At 49.4% G+C, this 22,523-nt stretch overlaps 1 protein-coding gene across 4 annotated transcripts in view; it reads left to right on the forward strand.

Moving 5' to 3' along the window:
- MTMR2 (myotubularin related protein 2) overlaps positions 1–13,994 on the forward strand; it is a 75,328-nt gene extending 61,334 nt beyond the window's left edge. For all 4 annotated transcript variants that reach the window (XM_048937288.1, XM_048937308.1, XM_048937298.1 and 1 more), the window contains one exon: positions 510–13,994. In XM_048937288.1, coding sequence (XP_048793245.1) covers positions 510–671 — 162 coding nt within the window. In that variant the 3' untranslated portion in view covers positions 672–13,994. The remainder of the gene's footprint in view (positions 1–509) is intronic.
- The last annotated feature ends 8,529 nt before the right edge of the window (positions 13,995–22,523 follow it).

Consider the following 22,523-nt stretch of genomic DNA (forward strand, 5'->3'; position numbering starts at 1 on the left):
CTTCGGTTGCCTAGGGCCCAGGGGTGCGACCCTTGTTTATGGCCTTGAAATTTTACAGCAGGAGAACTGGCTTGCCCAAGGCAGACGCCTGAGACAAGCAGCCTGAATGTGGCCCTAAATGCTTCAATCACTTTTATGTAGGAAGGGATAGAAATTCTCAGACAGTCTAACTGTAGTTAGCAGTGTTTTGCAGATCTGGAGCATTAGACACAGGAACCCAGTAAGTGCTTCTCAGTACTGTTGAACTGACTGTGTGAAAATATTTAGAAAAACATGTACTTTTCCTCAGAGTTCTGAAACTATGGCCAGACTGAGGTGCCAAGGCTGGCATCTCCCAGAAACAGCAGAGATTAGAGCTCTGTCACCTATCAAGATATACGTTAGGTTTTGTTTCGCCACTGTTACGCTACCTGTGTTGGGTAAAGCAGAAGTGCAAGATCGGTGGCACCATGATGAGGTTCAGGCTTGCACACTTGCCTTGCAGCCCTCAGCTCCAGCTTTTCTTGCAGGAGCCTGTCCACAACCGCTACAAGGAGCTTCTTGCCAAGCGGGCTGAGCTGCAGAAGAAAGTGGAGGAGCTGCAGAGAGAAATCACCAACCGCTCCACCTCGTCCTCAGAGAGAGCTGGCTCTCCCGCGCAGTGCGTCACTCCTGTACAGACAGTGGTATGAGCTGGACTTGTTAGCAGAGTACCTTCCCAGGACCATCAGGACTGCTTTCCTGAATTCTCTGGATTTCCTTTGTAGTGTCTGGGGGATGCCAACCTATTTATTTATTTCTCTCCAGGGTAATTTATTAGTACTGTATCACTAACAGAAGCTTAAGCGAAAGCAAACATAGCCCCCTATGCAATTAACCTTCTCAGTGGCTAGATTATAACACAAGCCAATTGCACTTGCCACTTAAGAGAAACCTAGAGCTCTTTCCTTGTTCACTTACATGTTGGAAATCACCTTGGTTTACAAAAGGGACTGTGTGCTAGAGCTAAGTGCTATATAGGAAAAATGTTGCCTTGGGAGTTTGAAAAGGCCCCCCTTTGCTAAAAGAACTATAGAATCTCACCGTGTGAAGTCGTGCAACTGCAGTATTAACAGATGCTTAGCAGTGTGAGAATGCCAGCCAACCAAGGGAGGTAGCGCTAGAATCCAAAACGTATCACTGTTCTCACTTTCACTGGATTTTGGGAAGCCATGTAAAATGATGCCTTACATAAGAAGGGCATCTTCTACCACTACACCACATGGTGGTAGAGGAGCAACTTACATGACTTAACTTTATAGGACAATGTTTACTTCCATCTCTGCAACTCTAGATTTTTGCTTACGGTTTACAGTGAGTGTGCCAGGATGTAAATTAAGCACCTGTATTTCAGAGGGAGGGAGCAGAGCATGGCTCCCCCGGGGCTTCCTGCAGCTCTTCTGTTCTCCAGTGCCTCATCCACAGCAGGAGGAAGGTAGTGGAATGCCAAGGGGTGCATGTGAGCTGCTGGGATCAGTCATTCCATTTTGCTTGGGTAAGCATTACTTGTGAGTTTAATGCTTCTGTGCAGGACCATAGCAGCGTTTTTAAGGTATTTCAGCTTTCTGCTAACTAATGGAAGCAGCTGTAACAACCAAAGAAGCCTTTCTGCCTGCACCGCAACTGGTACTTAATATTCCAGTAGACTAAAAAGCATAGTGGTTTCTGTACCCAGGCTTTTAAGTCTTTTTTTTCATCATAGCATACTTCGAGACTAAACATAAATTCAATTTTAATACAAACTTTTATTGTAGGTTTTATTGTAGAAGTAGATAAACATTCAGTGAAACCATAACTGCTGCACTGCTTGTCAGACACGTAAGAGGCTGTAGGTGGCAGGGCTTCCAGTGAAGTTGTGTATCTGCAAGGAGCTTTGCTCCAGGCTGCTTCTTATCTCTGCACTGAGATCATGGCTTGGTCTGAGTTCCAGCATTGTTTTTGTACAATAGGAGCCATACTGTGGGCAGCTGCTTAATATACATATCATGCTTTTTCTCTCAGCCTTTCTCCCAAGACAGATAAATATTTATTTGAGAGGATATAAGAGTGGACTAATTTACCCATAATTCTTTCAGAATCCTCCCATTCTTTCACAGGGAGGAATTATTTCCAGCTGCAGTATATTTGTATGATTAACAGGCTGTAGATCATTGCTGCACTTGTTACAGTTCATATCTCATTAGGGCAAAGAATCCACTCAAAATAGCTTCTGAAAGACTTAAATTTGCTTTAAGGGTGAAGGGCAGAGTTACTGTTAAGTACAATCATTGTATAAGATGGGTCATAGTATTATTCTATCTTAGCAAACTGACCACGTGTGTATATTTTGTTTTTTTGAATTAAGACTGGTTGGTTTAACACTAATAAAAAATGATAAACGGATGAAGTTTTTCCTGTGCTCATGTTTTCTACTATGTGGTTATCAAAGCCAAAGCAGTTGTACACACACAATAAAACAGCACTGAATTTTGGATTTGACATGCTAGTCTTATTCATCTCTACTTGTGCAGGTTGACCTGCAAGATGCTGTTGCTTGAACTCTGAAATGCAGAATGATAGGAAAGTAGATTACGTTTGGACAACTCTATCTGTACAGGATGACAAATAGTATTTAGCTGCACAGTATTAAAAAATACTTTTACAGTGAAAAATAACCAATTTCTGCAGTTTACAGTGCTTTAGTACAGTCACTTCTGTGGGAAAGGAACATTCACATTTGTCTGTGTAACACAAGCTAAATCCAACTTCGCTGAGATGATTTAGAATCAGCAATTCAAGGCATGCTCTGTGACACTCGCTTGTAGTAGAAATAATTCCACCTTGGGTATCTCACTTGGAAGTCAATCAATCTAAGCCCTCTTCTGCATTTTCCAATTCATCTAAGACAGCCTGACACAATTCTGACATTAACCTTCCTTTGAGCAAGCTAATCTCCATCCATTGTTTCCATGGAAAATCTGTGGTGATAGTTTCAGCCCCTGGTTGTCAGGACCCTCAAGGATGAGTTGATGCCCAAGTGATGCTCCAGCTACACAAAGCACATGTCCCCAGTTTAGTGGAGCCAGGTCACTCCAGGTGGGGTAGGCAGCTTCCAACTTCTCATAGCTAAAACCTCCTGTGTCTCAAGTCATAGAATGGCCTGGGTTGAAAAGGACCACAAAAATCATCTAATTTTAACCCCCCCCTGCTACATGCCACATCCAGCCTGGCCTTGAATGCCTCCCTCTCCCTGCTGGCCACCCCTTTTTTGATGCAGCCCAGAACACAGTTGGCCTCCTGGGCTGCAAGCACACACTGCTGGCTCATGTCCAGCTTCTCCTCAAGTCCTTCTCCACGGGGCTGCTCTCAACAAGATTTTCCCCCAGTTTGTATAAATACCTGGCATTGCCCCAACCCAAGTGCAGCACCCTGCACTTGGCCATACTGAACCTCATTAGGTTTTCATGGGCCCACTTTTCCAGCCTGTCCGGGTCCCTCTGGATGGCTTCCCTTCCCTTCAATGTATCGACTGCACTGCTCAGCTTGGTGTCATCTGCAAATTTGCTGAGGATGCACTCGATGCCATCATCTATGTCATTGATGAAGATGTTGAAGAGCCAAGACCAACCCCTGAGGGACACTGCTTGTGAGCTCCACCCTGACACAGAACCATTGATCACAACCCCTTGGCTGCATCCAGCCAGCTAATTCCTAATCCATCAAACAGTCCGTCCTTCAAATCCACACCTCTCCAATTTAGAGAGAAGGATGTGCTGAGGGACCATGTCAAAGGCCTTGCAGAAGTCCAGGTAGATGACATCCACTGAAGCTGCCACTCCATCATAGAAGGCCATGAGATTGGTGAGGCACGATCTGCCCTTGGTGAAGCCATGCTGGCTTTCTATGGAATTACTATAAGTGGGTCAGGGGGAGAACATCAACCCCTTAGACAAAATGATCCCCGGACAGATCCCAGGGTTTGTGGGATCTCCCTATTATGAACTAGCAGTTATCAATGAAAAATGGGGTCCCCTTCGTGTTATGGGAAATATCTCCCTATATCACATGGCAGATTACTTTCAGGGACTTAGCAAAGATGTACTGATCACTAAAGAAAGACAATTGGCTGTCTCCACAATGGCACAGCCACTGTTAAATGCTTTAAATCATGCTGAAATGAGGAATAATACTTTAGAGAATGAAAATCAACTTTTGAAAGACCGTATCGAAAAGTTAGAGCAAGAACTTGGCATATTAACAGGGAAGGAACCAATTCTGCATCTTCCAATAGATCAAGCTCGTAACATTTCAATAGACAATGACCAGACTCCTGCATCAGGTTTCATTGATCAAGAAAATAAGAAATCTAAGTTAGATCTCAAATCTCCAATTTTGACAGATCCATTAGAAGTCCATCTTGTTAGAAGTCCGTGCTGTCAGGGGTGCCGCCTGATCAGTGGCCCCCTGCCCAGACTCATCTGCATGTAACAGCCTGGCCATATGCGTATGGCCAAATAAATGGGATATACCTCTACGTACAGGGATGTGGTCCTCCATGGAGGACCTTCAAAATTATATCTGTGAACTGGATGTAAGGGAAGCTATCTATGAAGACGCATTTGATGGCACTGATATGGTCAAATTCTCAGCAGGAATGGGAGACTTGATTCTACAGCAAGCTCCCTCTCATCTCTATGGTACTTCAGTCTCTATATTAAATCCCCTGGTGGCCTCAGAAGCTGTAGTCCAGCAGGCTGCCCTGTTAGAGGCTGACCTGGGAGAAACAGAACGCCTGCAGACTAGGTGCAACATTCGGATGTTGGAAGAAGCAGAGGTCCTGCCAGTAAGTAAAACCAAAATGGCGGCTACTCAAGCTCCTCCATCGGGACCCATAAGGGTCTCCTGAAAACAAATGTTTAATGATTTAATTCGGGCTGGGGTCCAATTTGCTAACATTGACTGACAGCCCAACCATGTCCTTCTCCAGCTTTGGAGACAACTAAAGGACAATCAAAAATTCCAGAACTACCCTAAGAAATCAAGGGTGAGGGTTATAGAGAGGGTTCCAACAACAACATGGAACCTAGAAGATTTTGTTGTTCCAAATAGGAAAAAAAAGCCACCTCAGGTGTCTCGGGCCACAATGCCTGAGCCAGCGGAAGCAAAAGATTTGGCCATAGCACAATTCATGGCGTGACAAGGGATGTTAGTCCCCGTAGGGCCTCCAGACAGGACCAGAGGCCCTATGTAGAATTAACAATTTATTGGTCCCGAAAAAATATTCAGAGAGTGATGGCATTGGTAGACACAGGAGCAGAAACATCAATTACCTATGGAGATCCGAGGAAATTTGATGGCAACAGAGTGATGATTGGTGGTTTTGGGGGACAGACTATTCCTGTCACCCAAACATGGTTAAAATTGGGGGTTGGGCATCTCCCACCCCAGGAGTACAAGGTGTCTATTGCCCCAGTCCAAGAATACATCCTGGGCATAGACATTCTATGGGGTCTGGCTCTCCAAACAACTGTGGGAGAGTTCAGACTTCGACAAAGATGTATCAGTATCCGGGCAGTGCGGGCAATGTTAAGAGGCCATGCAAAACATGGGCCTGTTTGCCTGCCGAAACCGCGCCGGATTACTAATGTTAGACAGTATAGACTCCCGGGTGGGCAAGATGAAATATCGAGAACAGTGCAGGAATTAGAAAAAGTGGGCATTGTAAGACCTGCACACAGCCCATATAACTCCCCCTTATGGCCAGTGTGAAAGTCAGGTGGCACATGGAGAATGACAGTAGATTACAGAGAATTAAATAAAGTCACACCGCCTATTCATGCAGCGGTATCCAGCATTGCCTCCCTAATGGAGGCATTGAGCAGGGAGATAAAAACCTATCATTGTGTTCTATATCTAGCAAATGCATTCTTCAGTATCCCAATTGCTGAGGAATCGCAAGATCAGTTTGCGTTTACGTGGGGAGGCAGGCAGTAGGCCTTCCATGTCCTGCCACAGGGGTACGTGCATTCACCAACGTATTGTCACAATCTAGTGGCGCGTGACCTGGCTGACTGGAGAAAACCTGATGATGTTATTGTATATCATTATATTGATGATCTCCTGCTGACATCCGACTCACTGGAAGCAGTAGGACAGGCAGCAGATTCATTAACCACCTATTTACAACAGAGGGGATGGGCTCTAAATCCCCAAAAGGTGCAAGGTCCAGGCCTGTCCGTAAAATTCCTGGGGGTGGTTTGGTCAGGAAAGACCAAAGTGCTAGCCAGTGCTGTTATAGATAAGGTTCAGGCGTTCCCAGTCCCTACAACATCGAAGCAGCCGCAAGAGTTTCTAGGTATATTGGGTTACTGGCGTTCCTTTATACCTCACCTAGCGCAGCTGCCACTGTACGGACTTGCAAAAAAGGGGCAGCTATGGGACTGGGGTAAAACAGAACAGGATGCTTTCCAACAAGCAAAACTGGCAGCTGAACAAGCCCAGGCATTGGGTGTGTTTGATCCTACCCTCCCAGCCAAGTTGGATGTCCATGTTACTCAAGATGGTTTTGGTTGGGGCCTGTGGCAACACCAGAGTTCTGTTTGGATCCCCACTGGTTTCTAGTCTCAGGTCTGGCATGGAGCAGGAGAAAGATACAGTATGATTGAAAAACAGTTATTGGCTGCCTACTCTGCATTACAGGCAGTAGAGCCAATAACTCAAACGGCTGAAGTTTTAGTTAAGACCACTCTGCCGATTCAGGGGTGGATGAAAGATCTGACCCACCTTCCTAAGACAGGGGTGGTGCAAGCACAAACAGTGGCACAATGGGTCGCCTACCTCAGCCAAAGGAGCAGTCTGCGTTCATCACCCTTGAAAGAAGAACTCCAGAAGATCCTAGGCCCCATGAGGTATCACAGTGATGCACCAAAAGAAACATCGGTCGCTCCACCAGAGAAGAGTCCCGTTCAGGAAGGAAAATATCCTATCCCTGAAGATGCCTGCTACACAGACCGGTCCAGCAAGGGCAACCCGAGCAAGTGGAGAGCAATAGCATACCATCCTTCCACCGAGACAATCTGTTTTGATGAGGGGGATGGTCAGAGCAGCCAATGGGCAGAACTGCGAGCCGTGTGGATGGTTATAACCAAGGAACCCAGTGAAGGTATCCTGAACATCTGCACAGATAGTTGGGCTGTGTACCGGGGGCTCAATCTTTGGATTGCAGTGGTCCACCCAGTAATGGACTACCCATGCCTGGCCAATCTGGGGCAGAGATGCGTAGTCAACAGAATACGTAAAGCGGGGGCTGTGGAGGTCACCGGATGGTAACAGGATCCGCAGGGGCCCCTTGATTCATGGGAAACCATGGTAACACATTTCCTGAGGATAAGAAAGGAGAACAAGCAAGACCATATATGAAGACGACAAGGCATGATATACGTCTACTGGGCATAGATAACCATAACGAGGGTGATTGGTAGCACTGTCACATAGGGGAAAACTATAAGAAGAGTGTGTTGCTTGCAATAAACGCCATTTTGCCGCTCACCACATTGGTGTCATGAAAAGCATGTGAATCGGCCAGGGCTGTCGGAACACTTCACGAGGGGACATCAACCAGGGGTCACCAAAAGGAAGGCGACAGAGATGTGTGGTTAGACATATGGAATCCAGTCAAACACAGGACTATATGTGTCTACCATGTTTCTGGCCATCAGCCCCTACAGTCACCGGGAAATTATGAAACTGACACGCTGGCCCAAGTTGGCTGGATTGAGAATTTGCCAGCTGAGAACATTGCCCATTGGTTACATCAGAAGCTACAGCATGCTGGACAAAAGACAATGTGGCCAGCTGCTAAAGCATTGGGGCTGCCCATACAGCTATGGGCAGGTATATTGTCCAGGCATGCCAGCATTGTGACGCTTGCTCGAAGATGAGACCAAGATCATTGCCCAAAACAACAGCCCATCTTGCTAGGGGACACAATCCTCTCCAGTGATGGCAGGTCGATTACATCGGGCCCCTTCCTCGCTCCGAAGGGGCAAGATACGCCCTGACCTGTGTCGACACTGCAAGTGGGCTGCTGCAGGCCTATCCAGTACCAAAAGCAAACCAGGCATATACCATCAAGGCACTCACTAAACTGATGTCTGCCTACGGGACACCTCAAGTCATCGAGAGCGACCAAGGGACTCATTTTACTGGTGCAACGATACAGCGCTGGGCAGAAGAAAATAACATCGAATGGCGATTCCACCTGCCATGTAATCCAATGGAGGCAGGCCTCATTGAACATTATTATAACTGTGTACTTAAGACTGCCCTGAAGACTGACTCCCAGTCCTTGCAGGGGTGGACGAAAAGATTCTATGAAACCTTGCAGGACCTGAATGAAAGACCCCAAGAAGGCAGACCAGTGCCCTGAGAATGTTGCAGATGACATGGGTCACCCCACTTAGGATCCAAATTACAGGCACTGATCATCAGGTAAGACCCCAGATTGGTAACAAAAATAATCTTCTGCTCCCTGCCCCTGAGAATTTAGATCCAGGTACCCATAAAATAAAATGGCCCTGGAAGCTGCAGGTAGGACCCAAGTGGTGTGGCCTTAATTGCACCTTGGGGGTGACTGTTGGAGGTGGGAGGCTCAGTAGTCCCTCCAGTAATAGGTACATGGCCTACTGATATTGTGGTCAACACTGCGATCTTTATTGCTAAAGGGACCCCCATCATGTCCCTGTGGCAGATCAGGACACCTCCTTTGGTGCCTGATATCGTTATGCAGCCGCAGACATCTGGCCAGAAGGTGTGGTACAGGCGGCCAGGACGTGCCCCAGTACAGGCGGAAGTGTTGATGCAGGATAGAAATACAGCCTGTATCTTGCCCTGGAGAGCAGACCTTCCCCTCCTGGTACCTCTGAAACATCTGTATTACTACCCGTGAGTCTGTGAGCCTTCAGGATCACTGGAAGGAACGAAATGCCAAAGCGTTCCAGTGTTGCTGTCAGATCACGTGCAACACCCGGTGATGGTCTGCATGGGACTGATGGAACATAGAACGGACCTGCACCTCATGGCCGCATGCCTCCAGTCACATCATCGAGCACTGGCCCATGAAAGAATATGGACATTCACTGATCATCACTTGTCTTGAGTTGTACCAACATGCGTCACAATGAAAACTGTATAAGCATCGCAATACAGCAGATCTCTGTATTAGGGAAAGCTTACCCTTTAGTCAACCTGATCGTTGGTTCACGCCATGAAGGGGTGGAGTGTATGGGAAGTGCTGAGTCACGGCCTGAACCTCTGATTGATCACCTGAGGTGAGCCTTGAGTCAGCCAGAGGAGCACAGGTGAAGGCAATTCAGCTGCTGGAAGAGGTGGCTCCACCTCTCCTAGACTCATTCAAGAGCTGACTTCCAGCAGGGAAGGATGTCTCCTGGAGCTCCACTCTGCTGGAGTTTCATAGCGAGCCCAGGATACAGGTAAGCATTCCATCTATTCTCTTTTGGTATAATAACTGCTTAGCCAAACTCTCTGGTATATTTCATAATTATAACATCTGTACATTCATTAATTACACACTCTCTAAGTTGAGCTCTATCTGCACCTTGCCTTTCCTAACCCTATTTCTACAAAGGCAGACAACAGCCCTGTATTCCTCTCAGGATACACAACCCTGCTTCTGCTTTCTGTACATTTCCCTCTTTTCTCTCAGTTTAAGCTGCAGGTCCTTGTACAGCCACAACAGAAGCCTGCCTCCGCTGCTCAACTTCTGCTGCTGTTGTGCTCTCAGAAGGGTGTCCTTAAAGAGCTGCCAGCTCTGTTCTGTGCCCATGCTCTTAAGGACAGTTTCTCAGGGGATCCCACTCAGCAGTTCCTTGAGCAGCTCAAATTTTGCTCTCCTGAAGCACAGGGTTCTAGCTCTGCTTTTTGCCAGGCTCACATTCTTTAAGATCTCAGACTCCACAAAGGCATGGTCACTACAGCCCAGGCTGCCTCCAATCTTAACCTCTTTAATGCTCACTAATGCAGAGGAGAGCACCAGGTCCAGTAAGCCTGAGGTTGGTCTATCTATTACCTGGACCAGGAAGTTGTCCTCGACAGACTCCAGGGATCTCCTGTACTGTCTGCCACCCACCATGCTGCTATCCCAGCAGGGTTGAAATCCCCCATCAGGGCAAGAGCCCATAAGCACACCTCCCCCAGCTGAAGCAAGAAGGCTTCATCAGCAGCCTCCTCCTGATCAGGTGGCCTGTAGCAGATCCCAACCACTACATGCCCTTTACTGAACTGATCCTTGATTTTTTTTTACCCACAAGCTCTCTACCTGATCATGACTGTTCCTCAGACACAGCTCCATACAATCTATCCACTTTCTAAGATAGAGGACAACTCCTCCACCCCTCCAACTCTATCTGTCCCTTCCAAAAAGCCTGTAGCCCTCAATCAGAGTATTCCAATCATTGGCATCGTTGCCTTCTCAGAGGAGCCCTCCCCACTACCTCCAGGACAAGTCTGTGGTTTTTCCTTACCTCCTCCCAAGGCGACAGCATTCCCAGTTCTCTGTCACCCAGTACACCTCCTTCCCCCATATCTAGTTTAAAGCCCTGCTAACCAGCCCAGCCAGCTTGTTTCCAAGGATATTTGCAGTCCTTCTCATCAGTTGGCCCCTGTCTGCCATCAGCATTCCCCCTTTCTCAAGGCTGTATCCCAAGCCATGCTACCCAAAGCCCTGAGGGTGACACCATTCTGAAAGCCATTCATTCCCTCCTCCGTTTGTGCAGATCCATCACCAACTGAGAGGACAGAGGACAACACAGCTTGAACTCCTGATCCCTTCAGAAGTCTTCCCAGAGCCCCAAAGTCCTTTTTGATCATCCAAGAACTTCTTTTGCCTACCTCTTCATTTCCTATGTGGAAAACTAGTAATAGATAACAATCAGAGAGCTTGACCAGGTAGGTGATGTTCTTAGCAACATCTCTCACCTGGGCACCAGGCAGGCATGCACCTCCCTGTGGGATGGATCTGAGCAGTATATTAGGCCCTCAGTTTCCCTCAGAATGGAGTCCCCTATGATGACAGCCCTTTTTTTTCCTGACTGACACTGTGGCAACACAATACACTGTGGCCTTAGGCAACCTCTCCTGCATAGATGGACCCTCACCAACATCTACAGCCCCCAGTCTGTCCAGCTCCAGAGCCTCATACCTGTTACATAAGGGCACCTGGGAGGGTGGGACAGGCAGAGGGCCAGTACTCTCGTTGCCCCAAACAGGGACTTGTTTCCATCCCTCACTGTCTCGGAGGTCACCCCCTCCCACCTGACTGTGAGATGGCAGATGATCCCCCACTGCCTGAAAAGCATCACCCCACACCTTTCTTGTAGGGATGGCAGAGTGCAACTCCACCAGTCAGTCCCCCTCTCACCCTGGATGCTCCTCAGCACTTCTACTTCCTCCCTTAGCTCTGCCACCAGGCTGAGCAGATCACCCACCTGCTCACATCGCACACAGCTGGTATCCCTGCTGCCCTCCTGTTGCAGTGACAGGGCCAGGCACTGAACTGCAGCACAGGCTTACATACTTCCAAGTCCAAGTCTCCACATCCCTTTTAGCAACAGGATCAGTAAGCAAACATAGAATCATCAAGGCTGGAAAAGACCTCTAAGATCACCTAGTCCAACCGTCAGCCTGTTCCCACCATGGTCACTCACCTCATTCCTCAGTGCCAATCTCCATGGCTCCTGAACACCTCCAGGTATGGTGACTCCACCACCTACCTGGGCAGCCTGCACCAGTACCTCAGCACACTTTCTGAAAAGAAGTCTTTCCTAATATCCAACCTGAACCTCCCCCGGCACAATTTGAGGCCATCACCTCTTCTATTGCTGTTACCTGAGAGAAGAGGCAAACTCCCACCTCACCACAGCCTCCTGCTGTCAAGGCAGTTGTAGAATGATAAGGTCTCCCCTGAGCCTCCTACAGAGGAAATAATCTCAGTGAAATTGGAGACCTCACCCACAAGTGGATGCACTGCACAGGACCTCCCAGGTGCCAGCAAAGGTTCTCCAAATCCTCACTGCAACTGGGGCTCTCCAGCAACTGTGGATCTGGATGATGGTAAAACATCAGGGCAATTGTGATGTATCTTTCTTAATCACTATCGCTATCCTCATGTAGTAATGGTTAGGTGCCCTGCTCTGTATTATTCTTGCTGTATAATTTCACTTCTCTCATTGCTTAAATTTAAATAAACACACTTCAACTTCATCTGTGACCTTTGTGCTGACTACTTCCACTGGCAAAACGCACTCTCAGCCATCTCTTCTCCAGGCTGGTCTGGAGCCTTAAAAGCCCCAGGTCTTTAAGCCCTTCCTCATAGGGGAGATGCTGCAGCCCCCTCATAATCTTTGTTGCCCTCTGGTGGATTCTCTAGGAGTCAGTTTTTAAACTGAGGAACCCAGAATCGTACCAAGGCTGAGCAGAGGGGGAGGAACAAATCCCACAACCTGCTGGCCACACTTTCTAAATGCATCCATATGCCTCTCTGTATATCCTAGCAATATCCTTGTACTCTTCTTGAGTTGCCTGCCCCTTCTTCCAAAGTTGATAAACTCTTCGTTTCCTCTCTTGAAGACTCAGCAAATCTCCCTGTTCAGCCAGCTCAGTCTTCTCCCCCTCAGTTGGGCACAGGGGCAGCCTGCTCCTTTAAGACTCCCTTCTTGAGCAATGTCCAGCCTTCCTGGACCCCTTTGACCTCCAGGACCATCTCTCAAGGAACTCCCCCAACCAATGTTCTAAATAGAACTCTATCACTCCATAGTTGCTATGCTCAAGACAGCTTCCAGCCACATCTCTCTCCAGCCCTTCCTGCTTTGTGAACAGCAATTCTAACTGAGCGCCCCCCTGGTAGGCTCTTATCAGCTGTGTCAGGCAGTTATCATTATCCATACACTCCAGGAACCTCCCAGACTTTTCTCTCTGCTGTATTTTATTTCCAGGAAACGCTGGGTAAGTTGAAGCTCCCCATGAGAACAAGGGCTAGTGACGGTTGGACTTTTGCCAGTCACTTGTAGAATGCTTCATCTGCCTCTTCATCCCGGTTGGGTGGTTTATAACAGACTCCCACCAGGACGTCAGCTTTGTCAGCCTTCCCCTGCTCCTTATCCGTAAGGACTTCATAATTACCAACACTAAACCTGTACAAATTCAAAACATTCTCCAACATTGAGAACCATCCCACTGCCACTCCTTCCTTGCCTATTCCACCTGAAGAGGTTATAGCCATCCATTGCAGCACTCCAGTCGTGACAATGATCCCACCATATTTCTGTGATGGTGACTAAGTCAAAGAATCACAGAATCATTAAGGTTAGAAAAGATCTCTAAGATCATCTGGTCTAACCAACTACCACCAACACTGCCACTAAATCGTGTCCATCAGCACCACATCTGCACTTTTTCACACCTAGGTGCAGTGACTCCACCTCCACCCCAGGCAGCCTGTTCCTATGTCTGACCACTCTTTCAGACAAATCAGTTTTTCATTTTTCCTAATATCCAACCTGAACCTTCCCTGGAGCAACTTGAGCTATTTAACTTGTCCTGTCACTGTTACCTACAAGAGACTGAACCCCACTTCACCACAGCCGTATCACAGAACCACAGAATTGTAGGGGTTGGAAGGGACCTCCAGAGATCATTGAGTCCAACCCCCTGCCAAAGCACGTTCCCTACAGCAGGTCGCACAGGTAGACATCCAGGCAGGTCTTGAACATCTCCAGAGAAGGAGACTCCACCACCTCCCTGGGCAGCCTGTTCCAGTGCTCCGTCACCTCACTGTAAAGAAGTTCTTGCGCATGTTTGTGTGGAACTTCCTATGCTGCAGTTTCTGGCCGTTTCCCCTTGTCCTGTCTCCACTCACCACTGAAAAGAGTCCGGCCTCACCACTATGGCCCCCACACCTCAGATATTTATAGACCTGGATCAGGTCCCCTCTCAGTCTTCTTTTCTCAAGGCTGAACAGACCCAGTTCACTCAGCCTTTAGAATCATAGAATCACTAAGGTTGGAAAAGACCTAAAAGATCATCCAGTCCAACCATTCACCTATTGCCAATAGCTCCTACTAAACCATGTCCCTCAACGCAACATCCAGTCTTTCCTTGAACACCCCCAGGGTTGGTGACTCCACCACCTCCCTGGGCAGTCCATTGCAGTGCCTGACCACCCTTTCTGAAAAGTAATACTTCCTCATGTCCAGCCTGAATCTCCCCTGCCATAGCTTGAAACCATTCCCTCTGGTCCTATCACTAATGACACGAGAGAAGAGGCCGACCCCCAGCTCACTACAACCTCCCTTCAGGAAGTTATAGAGAGCAATGAGGTCTCCCCTGAGCCTCCTCTTCTCCAGGCTGAACATTCCCAGCTCCTTCAGCCTCTCCTCATAAGCCCTGTGTTCCAGACCCCTCACCAGCTTTGTTGCGCTCCTTTGAACACGTTCCAGGGCCTCAATATCTTTCTTGCAGTGAGGGGCCCAAAACTGGACACAGTACTCGAGGTGCGGCCTCACTAGTGCTGAATATAGGGGAACAATCACCTCTCTGCTCCTGCTTGCAACACTGTTTCTGATGCAAGCCAGGATGCCATTGGCCTTCTTGGCCACCTGGGCACACTGTCAGCTCATGTTCAGCCGAGCATCAATCAATACCCCCAGGCCCATTTCCTCTACGCAGTCCTCCAGCCACACCGCCCCAAGCCTGTAGCGTCGCCTGGGGTTGTTATAGCCAAAGTGCAGGACCCGGCATTTGGCCTTGTTGAAACTCATCCCATTGGCTCCAGCCCAGCTCTCCAGCCTGTCCAGATCCTTCTGTATGGCCTCGCTACCCCCAGGCAGATCCACACTTCCAGCCAATTTGGTGTCATCTGCGAATTTACTGAGGGTGCACTCGATGCCCTCATCCAGGTCATCAATAAAGATATTGAAGAGGACAGGCCCCAGCACCGACCCCTGCGGAACACCACTCACGACTGGTCGCCAGCTGGATTTGACTCCATTCACCACCACTCTCTGTGCCCGGCCCTCCAGCCAGCTCCTCACCCAGCCAAGAGTGTACCCATCCAAGCCTCGGGCTGCCAGCTCCTGCAGGAGAATGCTGTGGGAGACAGTGTCAAAGGCTTTGCTGAAGTCTAGGTAGACCACATCAACAGCCTTTCCTTCATCCACCAGATGGGTCACTAGATCATAGAAGGAGATCAGGTTGGTCAAACAGGACCTGCCCTTCATGAACCTATGCTGGCTAGGCCTGATCCCCCGCTCATCCCGCACATGCCGCATGATCTCCCTCAAGACAATCTGCTCCATAACCTTCCCTGGCACCGAGGTCAGGCTGACAGGCCTGTAGTTCCTCGGATCCTCCTTACGACCTTTCTTATAAATGGGAGTCACATTGGCAAGCCTCCAGTCTTCTGGGACCTCACCAGTCAACAAGGAGCGCTGACAGATGATGGAAAGCGGCTCGGCTGTCACCTCCGCCAGTTCCCTCAGCACTCTCGGGTGGATCTCATCTGGCCCCATCGACTTGTGACAGTCCAGCTGGAGCAGTAGGTCTCTGTTTCTTCCAGAATCACAGGGGGGTTAGTGTGCTCCCCGGCCGAGATTACCAGGTCAGAGAGAGGAGTATCCTGAGGATAACTGGTCTGACTTTTAAAGACAGACGTAAAGAAGGCATTCAGAACCTCCGCCTTTTCCTTATCCTCAGTGGTCACATTCCCAGCCTCATCCAGCAAAGAGTGGATATTCTCCTTTGTCCTCCTCTTACTGTTAATGTATTTATAAGAGTTTCTTATTCCTTTTCACACCAGCGGCTAGGTTAAATTCAAGCTGGGCTTTTGCCTTTCTGATTTCACCTCTACACATCCTAACAACTTTCCTGTATTCATTCTGAGTGGCCTGTCCCTCTTTCCACAGGCAGTAGATTCTCTTTTTCTCCTGGAGCCTCAGGAATAGCTCCCTATTCATCCACGCCGGTCTTCTTCCCCGCCGGCTCATTTTGCAGCTCAGGGGGACTGCCTGCTCCTGCGCCCTTAAGACTTCCTTCTTGAAGAGCAACCAGCTCTCTTGGACCCCTTTACTCGCTAAGACTGAATGCCAGGGGACTCCCCCTATTAGTCCCCTGAACAATTCAAAGTCCGCCCTCCTGAAGTCCAAGGTAGCAGTATTACTATTCCCCCTCCATGAATCACGAAGTCTATCATTTCATGGTCACTCTGTCCAAGACAGCCTCCAACCTCCACATCTCCCACCAAACCTTCCCTGTTTGTGAACAGCAGGTCTAGTGGGGCAGTTCCTCTCGTGGGCTCTCTGACCAGCTATATCAGGAAGTTGTCCTCTACGCATTCCAGAAACCTCCTAGACTGCTTCCTCTGTGCTGTTCTATACTCCCAGCATATGTCAGGGAAGTTAAAGTCCCCCATGAGGACAAGGGCAGGGGACTGTGCAGCTTGTGCCAGCTGCTTATAGAATACCTCGTCTGTTTCTTCATCTTGATTTGGGGGTCTATAACAGACACCCACCAGGGTGCCTGTCTTGTCAGCCCTTCCTCTGATCTTTACCCATAGGGATTCAACGTTATCGTCCCCAGTCATAATCTCAGTAGCGTAAAAGCATTCCCTAACATAGAGAGCTACACCTCCACCCCGCCTTCCTTGCCTATCTTTCCTGAAGAGTTTATAGCCATCCATTGCAGCACTCCAATCGTGGGAGCAATCCCACCACGTTTCCGTTATGGCAACTAGGTCATAGTTTGCCTGCTGCACAATGGCTTCCAACTCTTCTTGTTTGTTGCCCATGCTGCGTGCATTAGTGTAGACGCACCTCAGCTGAGCCCCTCGCCTCTCACCTAATCCCATTACCATTTCCCCAGGCTGCTCTCTAGCAGGCCTGGCTTTATCCTCCTCCCCCTTCCTATCTAGTTTAAAGCCCTCTCTACAAGTCCCGCCAGCTCCTGGGCAAGTATCCGTCTCCCTTTTGGAGACAAGCAATTCCCATCAGTAGACCTCAGGCCAGATGCCGAGTAGACCACCCCATGATCAAAGAATCCAAAATTTTTACGCTTGCACCAGCCTCTCAGCCATGCATTTATAAGATGGCTTTTCCTGGTCATCTCAGCGTTCATCCCTGCCACCAAGGGAATACTGGCAAACACTACTTGTATGCCCGCTCCATCAACTAACTTCCCCAGTCTCCTAAAATCATTTTTTATAATCCTCAGGCTTCTAACAGGGATCTCATCACTGCCGGCCTGAACTATCAATAGAGGGTAATAATCAGAGGGGCGGATAAGGCTGGGGAGTTTTCTAGAAATATCCCTGACCCGGGCTGCAGGAAGGCAGCACACCTCCCTACGGGTAGGGTCAGGCCTACCTTTCCTCATAGGGGAGATGCTCCAGGCCCCTCACCATCTTCGTGGCCCTCCGCTGGACTCTTTCCAAGAGATCCCTGTCTTTTTTGTACTGGGGAGCCTAGAACTGGACGCAGTACTCCAGATGAGGCCTTACCAGGGCAGAGTAGAGGGGAAGGATCACCTTCCTCAACCTGCTGGCCATGCTCTTTATAATGCATCCCAGGATGCCATTGGCCCTCTTGGCCACAAGGGCACACTGCTGGCTCATGGCCAACCTGTCATCCACCAGGACACCCAGGTCCCTTTCCGCAGAGCTCCCCTCCAGCAGGTCATCCCCCAACCTGTACTGGTGCATGCAATTATTCCTCCCCAGATGCAAGACTCTACACTTGCTTTTGTTAAACCTCATCCAGTTTTTTTCTGCCCAGCTCTCCAGCCTATCCAGGTCTTGCTGAATGGCAACACAGCCTTCAGGCGTGTCAGCCAATCCTCCCAACTTCGTATCATTGGCAAACTTGCTGAGGGTGGCCATTATCCCCTCATCAAGGTCATTGATGAAGATGTTGAACAAGACCAGACCCAGCACAGACCCCTGAGGAACACCGCTAGTTACAGGCCTCCAACCGGACTCTGCACCACCAACAACAACCCTCTGCGCTCTGCCAGTCAGCCAGTTCTCAACCCACCTCACTGAACACTCATCTATCCCACAGTTCCTCAGCTTTGTTATAAGGACATCATGGGGGACAGTATCAAATGCCTTGCTGAAATCAAGGTAAACTACATCCACTGCTCTCCCCCTATCCACCCAGCCAGAGACAACATCATAGAAGGCTACCAGGTTGGTCAAGCACGACCTCCCCCTTGTGAACCCGTGCTGACTACTCCTGATAACCTCCTCTTCTTCCAGTTGTCTGGAGATGACATCCAGCACAAGCTGTTCCATCACCTTTCCAGGGACAGAGGTGAGGCTGACTGGCCTATAATTGCCTGAGTCTTCCTTCTTGCCTTTTTTGAAGACCGGGGTGACGTTGGCTATCTTCCAGTCTTCAGGCACCTCCCCCATTCTCCAAGACTTCTCAAAGATGACCGAAAGCAGTTCAGCAATCACCTCTGCCAGCTCCTTCAGCACCCGTGGATGAATCCCATCGGGTCCCATGGATTTCTGAACATTGATGTTGCCTAGGCGCTCCCGGACCACCTCTTCCCTGACAGAAGGGGGGTCTTCCATTCCCCAGACCCTCTCACTAACCTCCAGGGTCTCAGATTCCCGAGGGGGAGCTTTTTCACTGAAGACAGAAGCAAAGAAGGCATTCAGTATCTCCGCCTTCTCAGCATCCCCCGTTACCAGAACACCCCCGTCACTTAGCAGGGGAGCCACATTCTCCCTTGTCTCCCTTTTACTGTTAATGTACTTGAAAAAACCTTTTTTATTATCCTTTATCCCCTTTGCCAGATTTAATTCCAGGTGGGCTTTAGCCTTCCTTGTCGCATCCCTGCAGGCCCTGACAACATTCCTGTATTCTTCCCAAGTAATCAAACCCTTTTTCCACATTTCATGGGCTTTCTTTCCTTTGAGTTTGTGCACGAGCTCCTTGCTCATCCACACAGGTCTCCTGCCACCCTTTCCCGATTTCTTCCTCACAGGGACGCACCGATCCTGAGCTTGGAAGAAGAGCTGCTTAAATGCTGACCAGCTCTCACAGGCCCCCTTGCCTTCCAACACCTTAGCCCATGAGACAGCTCCAAGTAGGCCCCGAAAGAGATCGAAGTTGGCTCTCCTAAAGTCCAGGATAGCAATCCTACTTTTTGCTTTACTTCTTCCACTCAGGATCTTGAACTCCACCATCTCGTGGTCACTACAACCCAAGCTGCCCCCGACCTTTACTTCCCTGACAAGCCCTTCTCTATTAGTGAGAATAAGGTCCAGCAGTACCCCTCTCCTCGTCGATTCCTCAACCACCTGCATCAGGAAGTTGTCTTCAACATATTGCAGGAACCGTCTGGACCACGCATGCCTGGCCACATTGCTTTTCCAGCAAATATCTGGATAATTGAAGTCCCCCATAAGCACCAGCGCCTGGGATCGTGACGCTGCTTCCAACTGTTTGTGGAAGGCCTCATCAACCTCCTCCTCCTGATCAGGGGGCCTGTAGCACACACCCACAACGGTGTCAGCCATACCAGCCCGCCCCTTGATTCTCACCCACAAGCTCTCCACTGCTACACCACTCTCCCCCAGGTGGAGTTCAATACATTCAAGCTGCTCTCTTACGTAAAGAGCAACTCCACCACCCCACCTCGCCGGCCGATCTTTCCTAAAAAGCACATAGCCCTCCATGACGACATTCCAGTCATGCGAGCTGTCCCACCACGTCTCTGTGATCGCAATGAGATCATAACCATGTGACCGCATGCAGATCTCCAACTCTTCCTGTTTATTTCCCATACTGCGCGCATTAGTGTATAGACACTTCAGGGAGGCAGCATTCCCCTGCCACACTCCATCCCTTTGAACTCCACCCTCGTCACCCATCAAGTTCACTTTTGAGCCTTGAACTACCTGAACCTCAGCAGTCCTCATTTTGTCCCCTTCCCCCTTCTTTCCTAGTTTAAAGATCTTTCAATGAGGCCTGCCAGCTCCTGGGCTAGGATCCTTTTATCCCTTGTAGACAGTTGAGCTCCATCTGCAGCCATCATGCCAGGAGCCAAGTAAATTGCCCCATGGTCAAAAAAAACCAAAGTTCTTGTGCCTGCACCATCCTCTAAGCCATTTATTGATGAGGAGGGTTTTTTTATCCTCTCAGCGTCCTTCCCCGCCACTGAAGGGATAGAAGACCACCTGCACTCCCGCACCATCCAGTACCCTCCCCAGACCCTTGAAGTCATTCTTGATAACCCTTAGGCTTCTCTTGGCAGCATCATCACTGCCAACCTGAACTACCAATAAGGGGTAGTAGTCAGATGGGTGAATAAGCCCAGGCAGCTTTCTAGAGATGTCCCTGACCCGTGCCCCAGGGAGGCAGCACACTTCCCTCCGGGTGGGGGCAGGTCAACATATTGGGCCCTCAGTTCCTTGTAGAAGGGAATCACCAACAACTATCACCCTCCTTTCTTTACCAGAAGAGGCGGTCTTCAAGCATGGAGCCGACCGCCTCTCCTTAGCAAAGCTCGGAGGCTGTTCCACCACCTCATTCTCAGCCTCCTCACCCTCCAGTTCCAGGGTTTCAAACCTATTACTCAGAGGCACCTGAGGAACAGAGGTGGGACGTGCTGCCATTCCTCTTCTCCTCTCAAGTCAGCTCTGTCGGTTTGACCACGGCAAGGGAGAGAGCCCACTACAGGCTGGGGGTTGCAATCTCTGCTTGTTTCTCACAGTTACACCACCAGTCTATCTCCCTCTCACAGTCTCTAATGGATCTTAACCTCTCCACCTCCTCCCTAAGCTCCGCCACAAGGCTGAGCAGCTCATCCACCTGCTCGCACCTCCTGTAGGTGCCATCCCTCCCATCGTCCCCCCAGCAGACTCAGGCACTCCCTGCAGCCAGAGACTTGAACTGCTGCAGTTCGGGGCAGTCCCTCCATCTGGGTCGCCACAGCCTTCTTGGTCTCTAGCAGATGGCGGGCTTGCTCCATGTTTGAACTTACAGCCTCCGGGTCAGCAAGTGGGAGAGCAGTCACCGGAGCAAGGACAAGAACACTGATGCGTCCTGTTGCAAGACCCACCTCCCACACCTACTGGTGCAGCAATGGGCAGCAACACCCTTTTTCCACCGGGCACATTAGGTGGGCAGGAGCTTATTTCAGGGAGTAATAGAATCACCAAGGATGGAAAAGACCTCAAAGATCACCCAGTCCAACCATCCAACTACCACCAATATTTCCCCACTAAACCATGTCCCTCAGTACAACATCTAGATGGTTGCTGAGCACCTCCAGGACTCTACCAATTCACAGGGCAGCCCATTCCAGCACCTGACTACATTTTCAAAGAAATTTTTCCTGACATCCAACACGAACCCCACCCCCCTCTCCAGCCCCAGCACAACCTGAGGCCATTCCCTCTAGTCCTACCTCTACTTATGTGAAAGAGGCCAACCCCCATCTTGCCACAATCTCCTTTCAGGAAGCTGAGAGAGCAACAAGGTCTCTCCTCAACCTTTCCTTCCCAGGAGGAAACAATCCCAGTTCCTTCAGCCTCTCCCCATAAGCCTTGTGCTCCAGATTCTTTGCAGCTTCGTTGCCCTTCTCTGGACACGCTCCAAGGCCTCAATGTCTTTCTTGTAGCGAGGGACCCAAATGTAAGCACAACACTGAGATGCAGCTTCATCAGAGCTAAGTACAGAGGGATGATCACCTCCCTGCTCCTGCTGGCTGCACTGTTTCTGATACAAGCAAAGACACCACTGGCCTTCTTAGCCAGCTGGCACACTGCTGGCTCGCATTCAGCTGAGTGTTGACCAACACCTTCATTTTCTCCATGCAGCTTTCCAGCCACTCTGCCCCAGGCCCGTAGCACGGCACAGGTTTGTTGTGATGAAAATACAGGACCCAGCCCTTGGTCTTGTTGAACTTCATCCCACTGTCCTCAGCCCAGTGATCCAGCAACTCATAATTCTCCTGCCACACAACAGCCCCAAGCTCCTCCTTCCTGCTGCCCTCCCTTCTCCATACTGGTGTGGACACAATCCAGCTGGGCTATCAGTCTCACACCTAACTCTGACATGCTGCCCCTAACCTCATCTCTAAGGGGAATGGAGATAAGACCAAGAAGCTCCTTCAAACTTAGTTGAAAGCCCCCTCAATGAGCACTGCCAACTCCTGGGCTGGAATCCTTTCCCCCCCGTTGAGACATCTGTCACCAGTAGGCCTTGTTCTGTATAAACTGCCCTCATGATCAAAGAAAAAAAAAATCCATTGATGGCACAAACCTCTTAGACACATGTTGAACAGTTGTGGTTTCCTGTTCTTATCATCTTTCCTTGCTTCTGAAGGGATCAAGGAAGACACCACCTCAGCTCTCACTCCTCCAGCTAGTTGTCCTAGTACCCTAAAATCCCTTGAAACCCTCAGACCTCTCTGCACCATCACTGCTGACTTAAACAACCGGAAGC

The sequence above is a fragment of the Lagopus muta genome, chromosome 1, assembly GCF_023343835.1.
Source record: "Lagopus muta isolate bLagMut1 chromosome 1, bLagMut1 primary, whole genome shotgun sequence".
NCBI lineage: Eukaryota > Metazoa > Chordata > Aves > Galliformes > Phasianidae > Lagopus > Lagopus muta.